The sequence below is a fragment of the Carcharodon carcharias genome, chromosome 1 (assembly GCF_017639515.1).
Source record: "Carcharodon carcharias isolate sCarCar2 chromosome 1, sCarCar2.pri, whole genome shotgun sequence".
NCBI lineage: Eukaryota > Metazoa > Chordata > Chondrichthyes > Lamniformes > Lamnidae > Carcharodon > Carcharodon carcharias.
Genome location: NC_054467.1, coordinates 169,158,404 through 169,175,232, shown reverse-complemented (window position 1 = coordinate 169,175,232; position 16,829 = coordinate 169,158,404). Strand labels below are relative to the sequence as shown.

The window sequence follows — 16,829 nt, the reverse complement described above, 5'->3', positions numbered from 1 at the left end:
ATTACATTAAACTAAAATGATCAGCCTGTTCAACTAAAATTAACAGTTATGTTAATATGACATGAAAGGAAATCTAAAACTTTACTGTTTTGCTATTTGTAAAAATGGACTTTCTGCTGAACCAAAGATGATGGTTGGTACAAGTCACATGACCAATAGGTCAAGGACCAAAGAATCCTCCTCTCCTAATCATAGAATCTCACACCTAATTGTAAGGACATTATAATCACAAAACCAGAGACTTACAGATCAAAACTCGTCGTGCCTGCAGAACTGTTAAGAGACTCGTCTCACACCTGGGGCTATCCAGGTCCATTTCAAAAGGGGACCATCGAGGGGACAATGGACATCAATTGCATCTTGAAAAGCTTACCTCTCGAGTGGAGTCAGAGCGTCTGTCTAGACAATGGCTTGCCAACACAATACCCTCAATATGGATGGCAACTCTTTCAAAAGCTAATGACTGGGACATTATCAGTCCTGAAATTAAAGCCAGTTCCAGACACTGGATAAAAATCCCTTTTGAAATCGCTGTGGAGAAAGAAGGTCACATGACTCGAACAACCATTTTGAAACCTCTGTATTCCTTTAAGAATTAAGAAATCCTTAGGCTATTTTGATCCAGCAGCCTGGCTAAGCAATCATCAGTTACCATCTCTCAACTCCTTGAAGACTGCTTGATTTTAGAAGTCTCTGATCAACGCCTACCAAGTGGTCTAAGCAGAGAAGGACCATCACATTGCAGCATCATTCGTTTCAAGGATTTTCATATTGTTGTTTCATTGGGACTAAACTCTGCCATAAAGGAAACACCCTCTGGACTTTGACTTTTTGGACTCTGGAAATCACATGAACTAATATTCAATTCTGTGGTTCTTGTACTGTTACTATCCATTGTTGTAAAACTTAATTGTTATATTCCCCCCCACTTTATTGTGTGTGTAATGGAGTGGGATGCTGCGAACACTTCTCCCCCTGGGGTTTCGAATGTGAAATAAACTAACCTGAGTTAATCATAATGCAAGGTTGCTGCAGGTTATTAGTAAATTGGATCATAAAAGCTAAGGGTTTGGGAAAACACGCCACAGCACACTTTCACAATGAATTTAAAGCACCTTCTGCTTACAGCCAGTTGTGAGAGGAAAGGAATACAGTTTACATATCTTTCCTGTCTGTAACACAAGGCTATGACAATATCATATTTAAAAAGTTCTATTCTATTAATTCTTGCCTGTAAATCAGAGTTCCCAAACTGAGGCTCTATCACTCAACACTGCCTTCAAAAATGATATTGCAACTCACCCTCCCCTCCAACTCATAACTCTTCTTCTTCCCTCTTCCCCCCACCCCCTGCCCTTATTCTGAGGTCATGGTAATTTAAAAGCATTAAAATGGGGTCACAGTGGAAACAAGTTTGGGAAGCACTGATCTAGATCAAGTCTGTTGCGTTACACATTTCATATCTTAGAGTGATACACATCGATTGGTTATAAATTAGTGGCTGACTGAAATAGGGGCTCTATTAAAGCACCAAATTTCTGTTCGACTTAGTATATTGGCTTCGATGCTGATCTTTCACCTCTGAGATAAAATCCATCTCTAATGTGACAAAAGTCCCCTCTGTTTACTGAATGTAAGGGAACTGAGTGAAATCAAATTGGTCAGTTGAATCCTGTTCCAAGTTGGCATGGGGCTACACACACAGAACTTAATTCTGCACTAATTAACAATCCCAATCAGAGAGTCTAAGAGATGGCTAGTGTGGGTAATGAAAAAAACCATTGTGCTGGTGTTGTTATAAGGAAGTCTTGCTACTGGTAAGTATATTCAAAGCTGAGAGAGATAGATTTTTACTCCCACAGGGAATCGAGGGATATGTGGAACAGGCTGGGAAGCGAATTTGATGTAGAAGTTCCCTGGGGCTGTGGCTGTATGGTCTACTGTTGCTCATCTTTCTTATGTTCTTTTATTCTGTATCTAGTTAAGCTTTATTTGATCTAAACATAAAGTACCTAACTCCAGCTCAGTACATTTAACCATTATTTTGAAAGCAGCCTGGGTTTAGATAAACACAACACAAATATATATGTAACAGAACAAATCCAGAGCTTATCAAAAATCTTAAATATACACATATGACTTCTTGTCACATCACATTTTTTGCAGAAATTTATTTAATATGGACATTCCTATGTTCATGCTTATAAAACAATTTGTGGACAAAAACTATCAATAAAACAGAATCAAAATATTTTATAAATGGATGATGGGAATCTCCATTCTCTTTTCAACTTGCATCTGGATGCTCACGGTATCTCTGCTCTAGTATCCACTAAACCCACTTACCCTGCTCTTTTGCCCCACTTTGTATTTACCACCCAATTGGTTCATGATCTTAACTGTCCCTTACTCCCATTCTGACCAAGTGCTCCACTTGAAACTACCAAACTACCCTTGGGTAGCACCATGGAAAATCTATTAATACATATGATATGAAATAGACAGAACAATAGCCTTTTGTAGAGAATAGAACCCGATAAACAAGACAAGACTCCAAATTTGAAGATACCTACAGAGTAGGTACAGTTAGTTGGTACACCCGGAAATAAAGTAAGGACTGGGTCAAAATGTACTCCCATAAACATACAGTTAGGTGCTTCTAAACTGATTATGCCACAAGAGTGAAAGTGCTTCAGATTTATGATCAAGTGAGAAAGTACTTACTTGTGCATCTTGTGAAATGTCAATGTGAAGAAAATTTACCTCATCGCTTTTTTAACACTAAGTGGTGGTGTTTGTTTTGGTGGGATTGGATTATTGGTAGTTTTTAGTGATCTAAGTTTAAAAAAGGGGAATGGGTTGCAAAATACAAATTTTTGTTTCCATAGTTGTGGGACTGAAGTTCAACAAGAGTGACCTTTCAAGACAAGATACCTTGAACAAAATACCTGTACCTAAATTTTACTATACTTTATGTTCCTCAAAATACTATTTCCAATGCATCCATGGAAATATTAGAAGTCAATTTGAAAACACATTTTTGTTGCGATAAATAGATAAATATTTTAAATTTGGTACATGGGGTAGCCTTTCTTCGAGTATTCTTAAGTACCTGTTACTCCTGCAGATGGCATTATGATAGGCCCCTTCGAAAGCTGAACAGAAAGATGTGTTTTCATATAGCATCTTTAAGACGTGACCTTCCAAAATGCTTTATAGCCAATTAATTCGTTTTGAATAAAAGCAAAAAACTGCAGATGCTGGAAATCCAAAACAAAAATAAAAATACCTGGAAAAACTCAGCAGATCTGGGGAGAGGAACACAGTTAACGTTTTGAGTCCATATGACTCTTCAACAGAACTAAGGAAAAATAGAAAAGAGGTGAAATATAAGCTGGTTTAAGGGAGGGGGGGGTGGTGGTGGTGGTGGGATAGGTAGAGCTGGATAGAGGGCCAGTGATAGGTGGAGATAGCCAAAATATGTCAAAGACAAAAGGACAAAGAGGTGTTGAAGGTGGTGATATTATCTAAGGAATGTGCTAATTAAGGGTAGAAAACAGGACAAGCATGATAGATAGCCCTAGTGGGGGTGGGGCGGGGTGAAGGGAAGGGATCGAAATGGGCTAAAAGGTAGAGATAAAACCTCTGTAAAAAGGTAGAGATAAAACCTCTTTTCTATTTTTACTTAGTTCTGTTGAAGAGTCATATGGACTCGAAAAGTTAACTGTGTCCCTCTCTGCAGATGCTGTCAGACCTGCTGAGTTTTTCCAGGTATTTTATTTAGTTTTGAAGTTTGGTCACTACTGTAATGTAGAAATGGATGACACTGCAAAACGTAGGAGCTGCTATTTTATAGCAAGAGCATGATTCACTGAAAATATTCAATCTGGCCCCTGGGTTTCTACAAATCTCTCAAAAGGCTTTCTAAAATTTACTTGCGATTTTGCTTCTCAGTAACTGAAATGGCTAATATTAAAAATAAGGGTTTAAACAAAACTTAATTAAAAAAACATATTTCACAATAATATGATTAAATGTAATCAATTGATTTGCCTTTTTTGTCTTTTAATGCCTTTATTAAAGTTTCTACTTGTCCTCAGACTTTCCCAAATGACTGAGTTTGATTCGATATTTTAGCCCATGGCTGTGATGATAAGCTGAATTTAGATTGAGTGTGCTTAGACTGCACAATGTATCTAATGCCATAGGATTCATCAGTATTGTTTAGCCCACTTTTCTTTACCTCTTAGCACTTTATTTAATACTTCATACAAGGTTTACTTCAAAAGCTTTACTGAGCTAATATTTATACTTTGGCTTTAGAGAGTTCAGTTGTGTGCATGCCTAAGTGTGAAAGTGAGTGTTCTCTGATTGCACACTTTTAGCTTTTTTATGTTCTATAAAGTTTAAAAATGAGGGACAGATATGAGAAAGATAGGTCAAAGAGAACGAAAGAACAAGTAAAGGCACGCCCGCACGACACACAAAGACAGATGAGCTCTCTCTTCTTCCTCATTCTAATTTGACATCCTTTAATTGAACTTTAAAACAAAGTTTCTTGGATGGAAACCGATAGTCATGGAAGGTATGAATGCAAGGGGAAGAGGGTAAACTAGCTGAAGATGGGGAGCCTCTTGCCCTGAAAGCAAAATAATGATTTTGAAAAGTTTTCTTCCCCAAGGACAGAGTAGGGAAGCAATCCTAATAATGGATATCTAGCTTCAATTATAAATGTAGAGATAAAGTTTAGAAAAAAACAAAAATACTAACTTATGGCTCTTACTTTTGAGAAGAAATTATTCTATTGTAGATGTGGAAATCTGCTCATTTTGATAAGGGAAAAGAAAAATGTGGGGCAAAATTAATATTTAAGGAATTTTAATTGCACTTGCACTGGTATGCATTCTGGATAAGTTTGTATTGGTTCAGTTTTATGCTATTTACATGTTTGTAAATTTATTTTAAGTATTAAAATGCAAATGATTTAGTCTCTTATTGTTCAAGCAGCGGGATACAGATTTGAGGTTACTATCAATTCGGCCACGATCTTATTAAATGGCAGGCTCCAGGGGCTAAAGGGTCTACCCCTACTCCTTGTTCATATGTTAAAACATTGTAATTGCAATCAAGTGCAAATCAAAATATTGAAGTGATACAGTATCAATATATGTATTCAGTTTGCTTGCTGTACATGAGTTCAACATATGGTTCTGAAATAGAGTTTTTGTTCCCAAATCAAAGTCAACAAATGAAAAGGCAGAAAATTTCCATTAGCATTTATGTACCAATGTCATCCGAGAAGTAAACTTGCATGGTGACTCATATTGCTGATGAATGAAGCAAAGCACAGTGGGTTTCAAGGAAAAATCATTCTGTTTGCAGAAACATGATGCACATAAAACAAAAGCTATGGTTACTTGCACATGTGACAATACCTATCATAGGCAGTGGTTCTTAAAAACACCGATTGACTAATGGAACTTGGCATCAATGTTAGATCAATACATGACATTATATAAATTTTAGTAATACTTAGCAAGATAAAATACAAAAGTACACAAGAAATGAACATCCTGTTTATCAAATGCACAAATAGGTTCAGAATTGTTTATCAACTGCACACTTAAGTAGGTTAAGTAGGATGAATCTGATTAAAGATAATTAAAAGAAATTTTTGTACAATACCCAACACAAATATATTCATGGAAAGTGTTTAATGCATCCATCACTGACCTTTCCAGTCCAACCATTAACATTTCCAGCACAGACTAGGCCTGATAACATGCTTGAATTACTGCTGCATTTCAAACTCTTCTTGCTGACACACAGCTAAGTGAATGGCTAAGTTTTTATGCAAGTTTGCAGGAAGTCTTAATATGTCTTAAAAACAATGAACACAGGAAACTCCAGAACATTGGCGACCTCCCGGGACTCCATTATTGGTGGCGAAGCCTTCAGCCACTATGCTTCAGCTGTGCTGCTTCTCTCTCCATCTTCAAAGGCCTCCTCAAAATTCATGAAATGTGTTATCTCAAAACCCTTAGAGCCAGCTCACAACCCCTAAACGCCAGTTTCCATTTCTCTCCTGAGCCCCACATTACCTAAACCTAATAACACTCTCACATTTGCCCTCATCCCAGTCTGCCACCTGTCCCCACCATGCCAAATTCCTGATTACCCTGGGGATTAACATTAACCAAAAACTTAACTGGACTACCGTGGCTACAAGAGACTATTGTCAGTGGTGAGTTTCTCATCTCCTGACTCTCAACAATCTTTCCATCACCCAAAAGGTACAAGTCAGGAGTCCGATGGATATTCTTGACTTGCCCAAATAAGTGAAGCTCCAACATCACTGTTATGATTCTGTTAGGGATTGTTAACATTTAAAAGAGAAATTTGAACCTCTAGTGTTTAACTGTTAGAACAAGGCCGCAAGATTTTTAAAAAAATTTATTTGTTCTTAGGGTGTGGGCGTCGCTGCCTAGGCCAGCATTTATTGCCCATCCCTAATTGCCCTTGTTCAGAAGGTGCTTACAAGTCAAACACATTGCTGTGGGTCTGGACTCACATGTAGGCCAGACCAGGTAAGGGTGGACGATTTCCTTCCCTAAAGGGCATTAGTGAACCAGCTGGGTTTTTGTGACATTTGGCAATGGTTTCACGGTCATCGTCAGACTTTTAATTCCAGATTTTCACTGAATTCAAATTCCACCATCTGCCGTGGTGGGATTCAAATCCGGGTCCCCAAAGCATTACCCTTAATCTCTGGAATACTGGTCTAGCGCTATGCCACCTTAAACAAAAACAAACTTTATTGCATATAAAAATTAAACAAAGCCAGTACTATTAATTTAACATGATAATTTATAACTACTTATGCAATGAACTGTGTTCTACTACTTACTATCTCCCTTATCACAAAAATCTTTAAGGTTCATTCATTTTTCCTGGGATGAACCCAAAGGTATGCCAAAAAGAAGTTACTTTGATTTCTTCTCAGTGTTCCTGCTATTCTCTGAGGTAATTTTCAGTGGAGGTCCTTCCCATTAGCTTTTTTTGGTTACGCAACCTTCCGCCTTTTCTTTATAGACTTCACATCTGTGGATGTCTCAGTTCCTTGTTTGGGTTACAAGCAGATACTTAGCTGCTTTCCAAGTTAACTCTGATGTCTGTCTTCTGCTAGAAAGCTCTTTCAGAACCACTGTAGATTTCTTCCACTAGCTGCAAGCCAAAGCAAATCTTCCAGCTGCTTTTCTTTCATGAAATCCAAACTGAGATAGAACCCCATTTGCATTCGGCATGGTGAACGATGAAATTAGTATTTTCTCTGCTTGAAATGCAGGCTTAACTGACTATCATCTCCTGTTGGTTCTCTCATTCCAATGAGATGCAAAGCTGCAACTGTGCTGTTCCTCAAACTGAACTGCTTGCTTCTGTCAGCAAACACACACGTAACTTAAACAAAAGAACTTCTAACCACGGCTCCAAGCTGAATACTATCCCTATGGCAGCATGGAATGCTTTAGGATAGTTCAAACAGAAATGCAAACACATTTTAACTTCAACACAACTCTTCTATTTCTATCTCTAATGGAGTTTTATGGCCTCCTTTCCCAGAATTGCTAACTTTTAGCTTATTTTATGGAGATAACACTAGGCCCCCTGACTCCACCTGTACGTCCAAAAATGGGTTATCCATTGTTTAAGTTATTTTTCACTATCGACTCTGACCTTGTCAGATAAACAAAGGTTGAATTAAACCTAGCCTTGTTTGATTTGCCTTCACATCAGAGTTGTTTGTCAGTTCCTTAACCAAGCATTTTCCATTTATCTTGCATGTAACACTTTAATTCCTAAAACTAAACATTATATTCTAAAACTTATGAATTATGAACTAGATATTTGCAACACATCCACCAGTGCAATGTGGCTACAGTGCATATATACCATTTACAAGGTGCATTGCAGGAGCTTGCTGAAGCTTCTCTGACAACACCTCCTGAGCCCATGACCTCTACCAACGAGAAGGACAGGGGCAGCAGATGCATGTGAACCCTAACATCTGCAAGTTCTCCTCCAAGTCATACATCATCCTGACTTAGAAATATATTGTTGCTGAGACAAAATCTTGGAACTCCCACCCAACAGCGCTGTGGTGGTATCTTCACCACTGTGGTTCAATAAGGGTAACTAGGGATGGGTATTATATGCTGACCTTACCAGTAATGTCATGAATAAATAAATAATAAGAAAAAAAAAGTCATCCTGACTCAAAAGAGGATTAGACTGCAATAGAAAGGGAAAAGTGACATGGATGATCTATATCTTAGAGACCGAGTTGTACAAATTAATATTTAAGTTAAAATAGCAGAGGACTGTCATACATACTCATTGAACAGTCATTTCACCAACATCATTAATAATAATTTGTAGTCTTCTGGCACCACTCCAATATCCAAGAAGGATTGAAAAGTTGTGGCTGGAGTTACCACTACTTCCACCTCCCCATCTCTTAGTAACATAGGGTGTATGACATCTGGATGACTTTTCTGGCCTATTTGTGACTCAAGCCCCACACCAACATGATTGGCTCTTAACAGCCCACTGAAGTGACCGAGCAAGCTAATCAGTTGTAATAAACCACCGTCAGGGAAACCACAGTAATAACTGCAGGCCTTACTCAGATGAATAAAAAAAAAGGCCAACTACAAATCACAGTATTTACTCACATTATGAAGTAAAATATAATACCTTTTTTACTAATGATATCCTGCAGCTGCTGAAGCTCCTCTTCCTCCTCTGTGTCCTCACTGCTGGTGCTACTTACATCTAGAACAATATCCTTTTGAGGGTCCACACGGACAAAATTTCGACATTCAAAGGTCAGATGGCCAGCTGGAATCATAACAAAAGTTGATCACTTAACCAAACTGGGGTCCGCTAACCACTTGCACTCCATTCACAATTCATCAGGCAGTGAAATAGTCATTCCCACATGCAGCAAAACTTGAATAACATCCAGGTGAGGGCTGATACGTGGGAAGTGACATTTGTGCCCCAATATTGCCAAGACCATCTCCAACAAGAGAAAGCCTAATCTTTGGTAATACCATTGCCAAATCTCCCATCAATATCCTGGGGTCACCAATGACTCAAACTCAAAAGTAATAGCTCCAAAAATGCCATGGCTATTAAAGTAGATCAGAGGCTGGTTATATTGTACCACGTGACTCACCTCTTGACTCTCCAAATTACCTCCACCATCTCAAAGGCACAAGTCAGGGGCATAATGCAACTTCATTTGCCTGGATAGATGCAGTTGCAGTACCCAAGACTAGCTTATTCACTAGCCTAAACATCCATGTCATCAATCATCGATGTACCATAAATATAATGGATACTATCTGTAGGGTGCACTGCAGCAACTCAAGAGTTCTTCAGTATCAGCTCCCAAACCCACATTATTCACACTTAGAAGTACAGGGCAGGAGGTGCATGGGAACACCAAGACACTGTCCTAACTTGGACATATATCACCATTCCATCATAGCTGCGAAGTCAAAATATTGGAACCTCCTACCCTATGGCACTGTGGGAGTACCTTCACCACATTACTGCAGAAGTTCAAGTAGGCGGCACTTCAGCACCTTCTCAGGGATCGACACCCTGAGAATGAATTAAAGAAAAGTCGGCAAAATTAATAAAATGTAAACAAATCTGCAACATGTTGATCAGATTCAACAAGCCCAAGCTTTCCAAATGTTAACCTTGGCTCAGTGGTAACATTCCTACTTCTGAATCAGAAGGTTTGGGTTCAAGTTCTACTCAAAGGATTTGAGCACATATTCTAGGCTGACACTTCTCTGCAGTACTGTTCTGAACAACTTCCCCATTATTGGAGGTATGTCTTTCAAAGGAAACGTTAACCACAGTTCCATTGCCTGTATAGGTGGATGCAAAATATCCCATGGAACTAATCAAAGGATATTGGACTTTGGAAGAATTTGAATTTACCGTACAAGCATATCATGCAACATTAAAGTGACTTTTTCATAGCACTTTGATCACAAATGAATGGCTTGCTAGGCCATTTCAGACTAGGTAAGGACAGTATATTTCCTTCCCTGAAGGACATCAGTGAACCAGATGAGATGACAATCTGGTCATTTCACTGTCATCATTACTGATACTACCTATAATTAAAAAATAATCCAGATTTATTTACCATAGATTGCAGCATATAAGTCTACCCTGAAGCTTTGAAAAATCCTTCCAAAAACAGGAATTGACTTATGCTTATGTATAAAAGCATAAAATTTGAGAATGAAATGTGAACCACCAGTGTTGGTGTAGGTCGTTACCATTTTGAAATTTGAAGAAAAAATAACATCAGTAATTAAAATTAAAACAACGTGTCATGTTTTATTTAATGAAATAATTCAACAAGGATAGTTTGAAGCACAATCATAACCTTTTAAAAACCGTCAATTTATCGCTCTGGACATCCAATGCAGAATTCATTGAACTGATCCTGAGTCACTTTGGCTATGGCATCAATGTAGGGATCCCACTCCAGATCAATTTGGCGCTTTCGGTTTCATAGTCATCCCTCCACAAGAAATCATCTTCCTCTCCGTCCACTGAACTGGATATTTTGCATTTTTTGTTCGAATGATCTGAATGCTTGGTTGCTGGGCATATTGAAATTCATGGGTGTTTCATCTAAGTTGCCGTTGTGACATAATGGGTACTTGTGTTTTTGCCACCGTCTGATGCTGAATCACTGGAAACTGGTAATTTTGGAATTGAGTTATTTTACTAGTCTCCGAGCAATCTTGATTTTCTGCCACAACACTAAACATTTTCATTCCATAAAGAGGGGTACCCAAATAGCTGTTGCTCTGAAATCTTTGCTGGACTCAGAGTTTGATTTGGCCACTTAAATGCGTACATACGCACTGCATTTCTGATGACAATGCAGCTATTTTGATGATTTTCAAGCATTCATTCTGATATACGTTTCCCAAGGTTAGGCCAGTGGCTGCTTCCTGTTCTCATGGCGCATTTGGTCTTGAGCATCTTCCTCAGGTCAGATTCTTTCTTCTTCCATTCTTGCACCAATTTTTCACTAACACCAAATTCCCTTGCTGCAGTACAGTTATTTGGTGAGTTAGCAAATGTCATGACTTTTAGCTTGAAACCAGCTTTGTACTTCATGCGTTTTGCAGAAGGACCCATTTCTGTTTGTTGGCCGTCATGCGTAGTCTGCTCTGTGTGTGTCTTTTTTTTAAATTTCTGTTTATTAAGTTTTAACAACAATCATGAATAACAGTACAAAAAAACCTTACAGTACTGCAATAATTTAATGCACTTATATTTGCAAGAGAAAGAGAATAAGGGAAAGGAGAAAAGAAGTAGGAGGAAAAAGAAAAAGGAGATAACAACCCTCACCAACCCACATATGTGTATCTTAAACTCCCGTACATTTTCTTGGCAATACCGCCTATATCACCTGCTTGATCCCATGTGCTGATTTAGAAGGCAAATATAACCCTAAACCTGTACTTCCATGCTGGAAATAGGATGGGGTCGACTTATACACCAAGCATAGGCCTAAACATGCATTTTTGTGCCCAAAAAATATGGATGACCTTGAGCCATGATCACTGAATTTAAATTTCCAAGCTGCTGTGGTGGAATTTGAACTCATATTTTCAGATCATTAGCCCAGGCCTCTGGATTACTAGTCCAGTAATAACAACTATGCAACAAGTACCTGCAGATGCAATTTAATGAAGATAAGTGTGAGGCAATGTGCTATGGGAAAATCAACATGGGGAAGCAGTATAACCTAAACAATACAATTTTGAAGGGGGATGCAAGAACAAAGGCACCTGGAAGTGTATATTCACAAATCTTTGAAAGTGGCAGGGAAAGTTAAGAAGGCAGTTAAGAAAGCATGAGCGATATTTAGCTTTGTAAATGGGGGCACTGAATAAACAAAAAACAAGAAAGTAATGATAACCTTTACAAATCTCTGGTTAGGCCTGAGCTGGGGTGTAACATTCAATTCTGGGCACCACACTTTAGGAAGAATGTCAAGGCATTGGAGGTAGTACAGAGGAGGTTCACCACAGATGAGGGAGTTCAGCTATGCTGAGAGATTGAAGAAGCTGGGATTGCTCTCCTTAGAGCAATGACAGTTACAGGGAGACATGATGGTCTGAATGGCCTCTTTCTGTGCCGTAACTTTCCTATGGTTCTAGGTATTCAAAATAATAGGGGTTTTGGTAGTTTCTCTCTACTTGCTCTATTTCCTCTGGCATGTAGAGCATAGATTTAAAATAATTGATAAAAGAACTAGAAAGGAAATAAGAACAAATTTCTTCACACAGAAGGTTGCTAAGATTTAATCCAATTCGACAGAAACTGTTAAAAACGCAATTGGACATGTACTTGAAAAGGACTAATTTGCATGGTTATGAGAAAAAAGGTTGGAGTGTCGGGCTAAATTGGACAGCTCTTTCAAAGAGCTGGAAGAAATATGATGGTCCAAATGGCCTCTTTCTATGTTGTAAGCTTCTATGAAACCAAGGCATCATATGCTCTCTCAGATGGAGATAAAAATTCCTCTCTTTTCCCTTCCCCTATCCTTTGTCTCTCTCTCTATCCCTCCCCTCCCCTCTCCCCAATCTCCCTCTCCTTCCCCTTCCCTCTACCAATCCTCTCTTTTTCCTACTTCCCTTTTTCTATTGCCTTGCTTTCTCTCCAACTTCCCAATTCTCCTCTTCTCCCTATGACCAAATGAACAACAACTTGTAATTAGCACCTTAAACATTACAAGAGCTCCCAAAACATTTAACAGGGATTGGATTAGAGTGCTGAAGATGCTGAGGATGAATTCGGTTCTAAGGAAACTTTTGAAGGGCAGAGAGGTGCAGCAAGACAAAGAGGTTTACAGACGGAGTTCAAGTATATTTGAGATGAAATTGCACCAAATTGCACTGTGAAAATTTTAGAGGTTCCAAATTCCAGAAGTAGAACTTTGAGCCTAAATGATTTATTTTTCTGTACTATAGGTAGTTTTATTGAAAGATATTGGTGCTTTTGGGTAGCTTGGAAAGTGCCCATTTTATTCACAAACAACAACTTATATTTACTTAGCACCTGTAACATAATAAAATGTCCCAAGGTGCTTCACAGGAGCATTAAAAAATAAAGTAAGACACCTAGCCAAACAAGAAGATATTATGTCAGATGACCAAAAGCTTGGGCATAGAGGTAGGTTTTAAGAAGTACCTTAAAGGAAGAAAGTGAAGCAGAGAGGTGGAGAGGTGCAGGGAGTGAATTCCGGAACTTGGAACCTAGCTAACAGAAGGCATGGCCACCAATAGGGGAGCAATTATAATTGGGAATGCACCAGAGGCCAGGATTGGAGGAGCACAAATATCTTGGAAGGTTGTGAGGTTGGAGGAGGTTAGAGGGAAGGAGAGGCAAGGCCATGGATTCAGAAAAACCTATGCTGTGGCAAATCTACAAATAGATTTAAAATTGCAGAGAACAAGAATGCTAATTATTTTTCAAAAACAGTAAACTTTTGCTTGCAATTGCAATGATCAGTAGAAAATGTTTTGTTCCTTCGGAAAAATAACATTCATAGTACAAGCAAAGGAAAATATCAGGAAACCCAATAAAACTTTACACAGGGACAGTGAAACACTGGTTTACATTACATTGCTAGTGGTCAGAAAAAATTTAGTTAGCAAAATGCTGTCTTTGTGAATAATGGTAGCTAAAAATTTCTAATGTTTGCTACTTACGATATCCACATTTCTTGCATCCTGCTCGGATATTATCTTTATTTGGACCTGAAAAAATGTTTTAAAATTAGAACTGATACATAATAATCTTTCTGGAACACAATTTGTTACATTGTACATTTATACTTTTTCAATATTGTCATTTAGCATTATGATACAAGGAAAAATGGCTCAGATTTTGCAATGATATCAAACAAACTGATGCATAAAGTATCTCACTGGAGTGTGCTTGCAATCAAAAAACAGTTTGCAGGCATTTTTATGAGGGTATACCTACAGAAGTGCAAGGGTACAATTATAAGGAAAGGCAGAACAGACTTGAACTTCTTTCTCAAAAAGATTAGGAATGATAGTTTCTTTATTTAATTAAACTTTTATGTCTTATATAAAATTAGTTGTTCTTCTTTAAGAGAAGACACTTGGAGAACTGTTTTGGGTTGGTGACACTAGACCCAACCCTGTGTAACCTTTGTTAGTTTACATAGCGTTACACAGATACTATAGCAGAGAAACATGCCAATTGGCCCATGTTGTCTATGCCAATGTTTATGCTCTATTTGAGACTCCTCCCACCATACTTCATCTTACCCTGTCAACAGCATTTTTATTCCTTTCTCTCTCATGTATTTCTTCTTAAATGCATCTATGCTATTTGCCTCAAATACTCCACTTAGTAGCAAATGCCACATTTTCACCACTCATAATGAAAAGGCTTTTCCTGACTTGTTTTATTGGGCTTATTAGTAACCAACACATTCATGACTTTTGGATTCCCCACAAGTGGAAACATCCTCTTTATGCCTACTCTATTAAACTCCTCTTAAGATCTCTAACAAGTCACCTCAGTCTTGTCTTTACTAGGGGAAAAAAAGATCCGGCCTGTCCAGTCTTTCCTGATTGTTGTAAACTCTTAGTTCTGGTATCATCCTTGTAAATAGAATCATAGAATGGTTACAGCACAGAAGACAGCCATTCAGCTCATCATATGCAAGAGCAACTCAGCTAATCTCACTCTATTAGCCTTTTCCTGTTGCTCTACATTTTTTTCTCTTCAATTGCTTATTTAATTTCTTTCTGAAAACCACAATGTTTTTTTATATAACTTTCTCCTGTACACTTATGTCTTTTCACTATATGGAGCCTGGAACTTTGCATAGTACTCCAAGTGTGGACCTGGTTTTCATCTAAGGTCAAGATAACTTTTCTGCATTTCAATTCTATTCATTTAGAAACAAACTCCAGTGCTTTCTTGCCCAAAAATATACTTAATTCATAACATTTATAAAAGTACATTATATGACAGTTCAAAGTTGACTTACATAAAGTTCAAACGAGATCAGTTTCTACCAATACAGTACATGGCACCCTGAGAACCTCACTACTTGCAATTATGGCTTATCTTTACAATATCCATTCCATGTCAAATATACAGCTCGAGTGGTTTTACATGGTTTCCAACCCCTCAGTGTGCTCCAGCGGGAGAATGTCATGTTAGGGACTCGTAACTTTTTGTTTAAAGTAGACAAAGTTTGAAATTCTAGTTACCCACAAGATTCTTGGTTTTAAACAAATAAAATAAACTCTACTATACAAAGTCAGAAAAGTAAAACAATCTGCAGTATCTATCTTATACCCTAACATGCAGAATTATGAGGTAAATATGAAGTATCAGGCAAACTATGGTCAAACACACCACACTGCACAGCAAGTGGCAGATGCAACCAAGACAAATCCCACAGATTTCTCAGCAACCCACCCAGATGTCAATGACCACTGTGAGTTACAATATCTTGTTAAAATTTTGTCTCCCTCATGAGGGATTTTAACTCCTCACTTTCCAAGATTTCGCTTCCAAATTCCCTCAAAGGCCGCTCTGACTCAGATTATCTCAATGACTGCTCACCTCTAAGTGGTTCAATCTCTTCTCCGAGATTGCATTCCAGAGGATTCACAAAACTGTACTCCAGCCTCTAATTACTGGTACAGATCGCTGGCCTCGCTAAGCTGGCACTGCCTTGGGTTTCTCCGAACTCCAGTCTCCTGGTTGCACTGAGCTGTAAATGGCTCCCAGGGCTTCTCTGAGCCCTAACTACCTGGCACAGAACCAGTGATCTGTCAGCTTCTCAGCTCCCCAGGACTTCACTGCACCTTAACTGCCTGAGCCTGCTAACAGTTCCCAAGGCTCCTCTGTCAACTGCAAACCACACCAGGTCCAAACTGCAACTAACTCCCTCTCCCAGCAAACACAAAAGTGTTGAAACTAGAGAACCGTCAGAAGCTCCAGCTATCTCCACGATGACATAGCCTTTCAGGGTTCAATGAATACTTTTGAACTAATTTAGTTTTAACTTCCAAAACAAAACATATCTCTGGACTGAACTTCTTTGCAAGCAGCATAGACATCACGTCTCCAGTTCTCCAGCTAAGTAAGCCCACCTGCTGTTATGGGATCTTATCCTTCTAGCTGTTAACCCCTTAAGTCAATGTAGCCCCAACCATTTAAGTGTAATGGGCTCCAAGCTGCTTTGATTGCATTTACCTCATTTTCCTACAGTTAAACTTTAATCTTCCCAGAACTAAAAATTACCTCTCAAATATTAACATGAACCATGAACCAGATACTCATCCCACTTGGATGGTAGCCTTTTTCCCATTGTGCCTATGCAGCAGCCATCCAAAGCTTTAGTGTGTCCCTCAGCACATAGTCCTGGACCTGGAACATGCTAGTCTACAACCCTCCTTTGCACTGGAAGACTAACAAGTTTTGGGCAAATGAAAGAGCACCTTTCACTGAGTTGATGGTTCTCCAGCAGCTGTTGATGTTATCTCCGTGTGTGTCCCTGAGAACAGCCCGTAGAGCACAGGTTCCCATGTCACAGAGTTGCTTGCGATGAACCTGGACAAAAACCACTGTAGCTTTTTCCAGACCTACTTTGCAAAGGCACGTTACAGGAAGAGGTGGACAACAGTCTCTTCCCCACCTCAGCCGCCTTGAGGGAAACATGC

General features: G+C 38.7%; 1 protein-coding gene across 2 annotated transcripts in view; it reads right to left on the bottom strand.

Moving 5' to 3' along the window:
- srek1ip1 (SREK1-interacting protein 1) overlaps nucleotides 1-16,829 on the bottom strand; it is a 36,089-nt gene that overhangs the window by 15,731 nt on the left and 3,529 nt on the right. For both annotated transcript variants that reach the window (XM_041193099.1, XM_041193108.1), the window contains exons 2-3: nucleotides 13,824-13,871; nucleotides 8,755-8,898 (exon numbers count right to left, since the gene is read on the bottom strand). In XM_041193099.1, coding sequence (XP_041049033.1) covers nucleotides 8,755-8,898; nucleotides 13,824-13,871 — 192 coding nt within the window. The remainder of the gene's footprint in view (nucleotides 1-8,754; nucleotides 8,899-13,823; nucleotides 13,872-16,829) is intronic.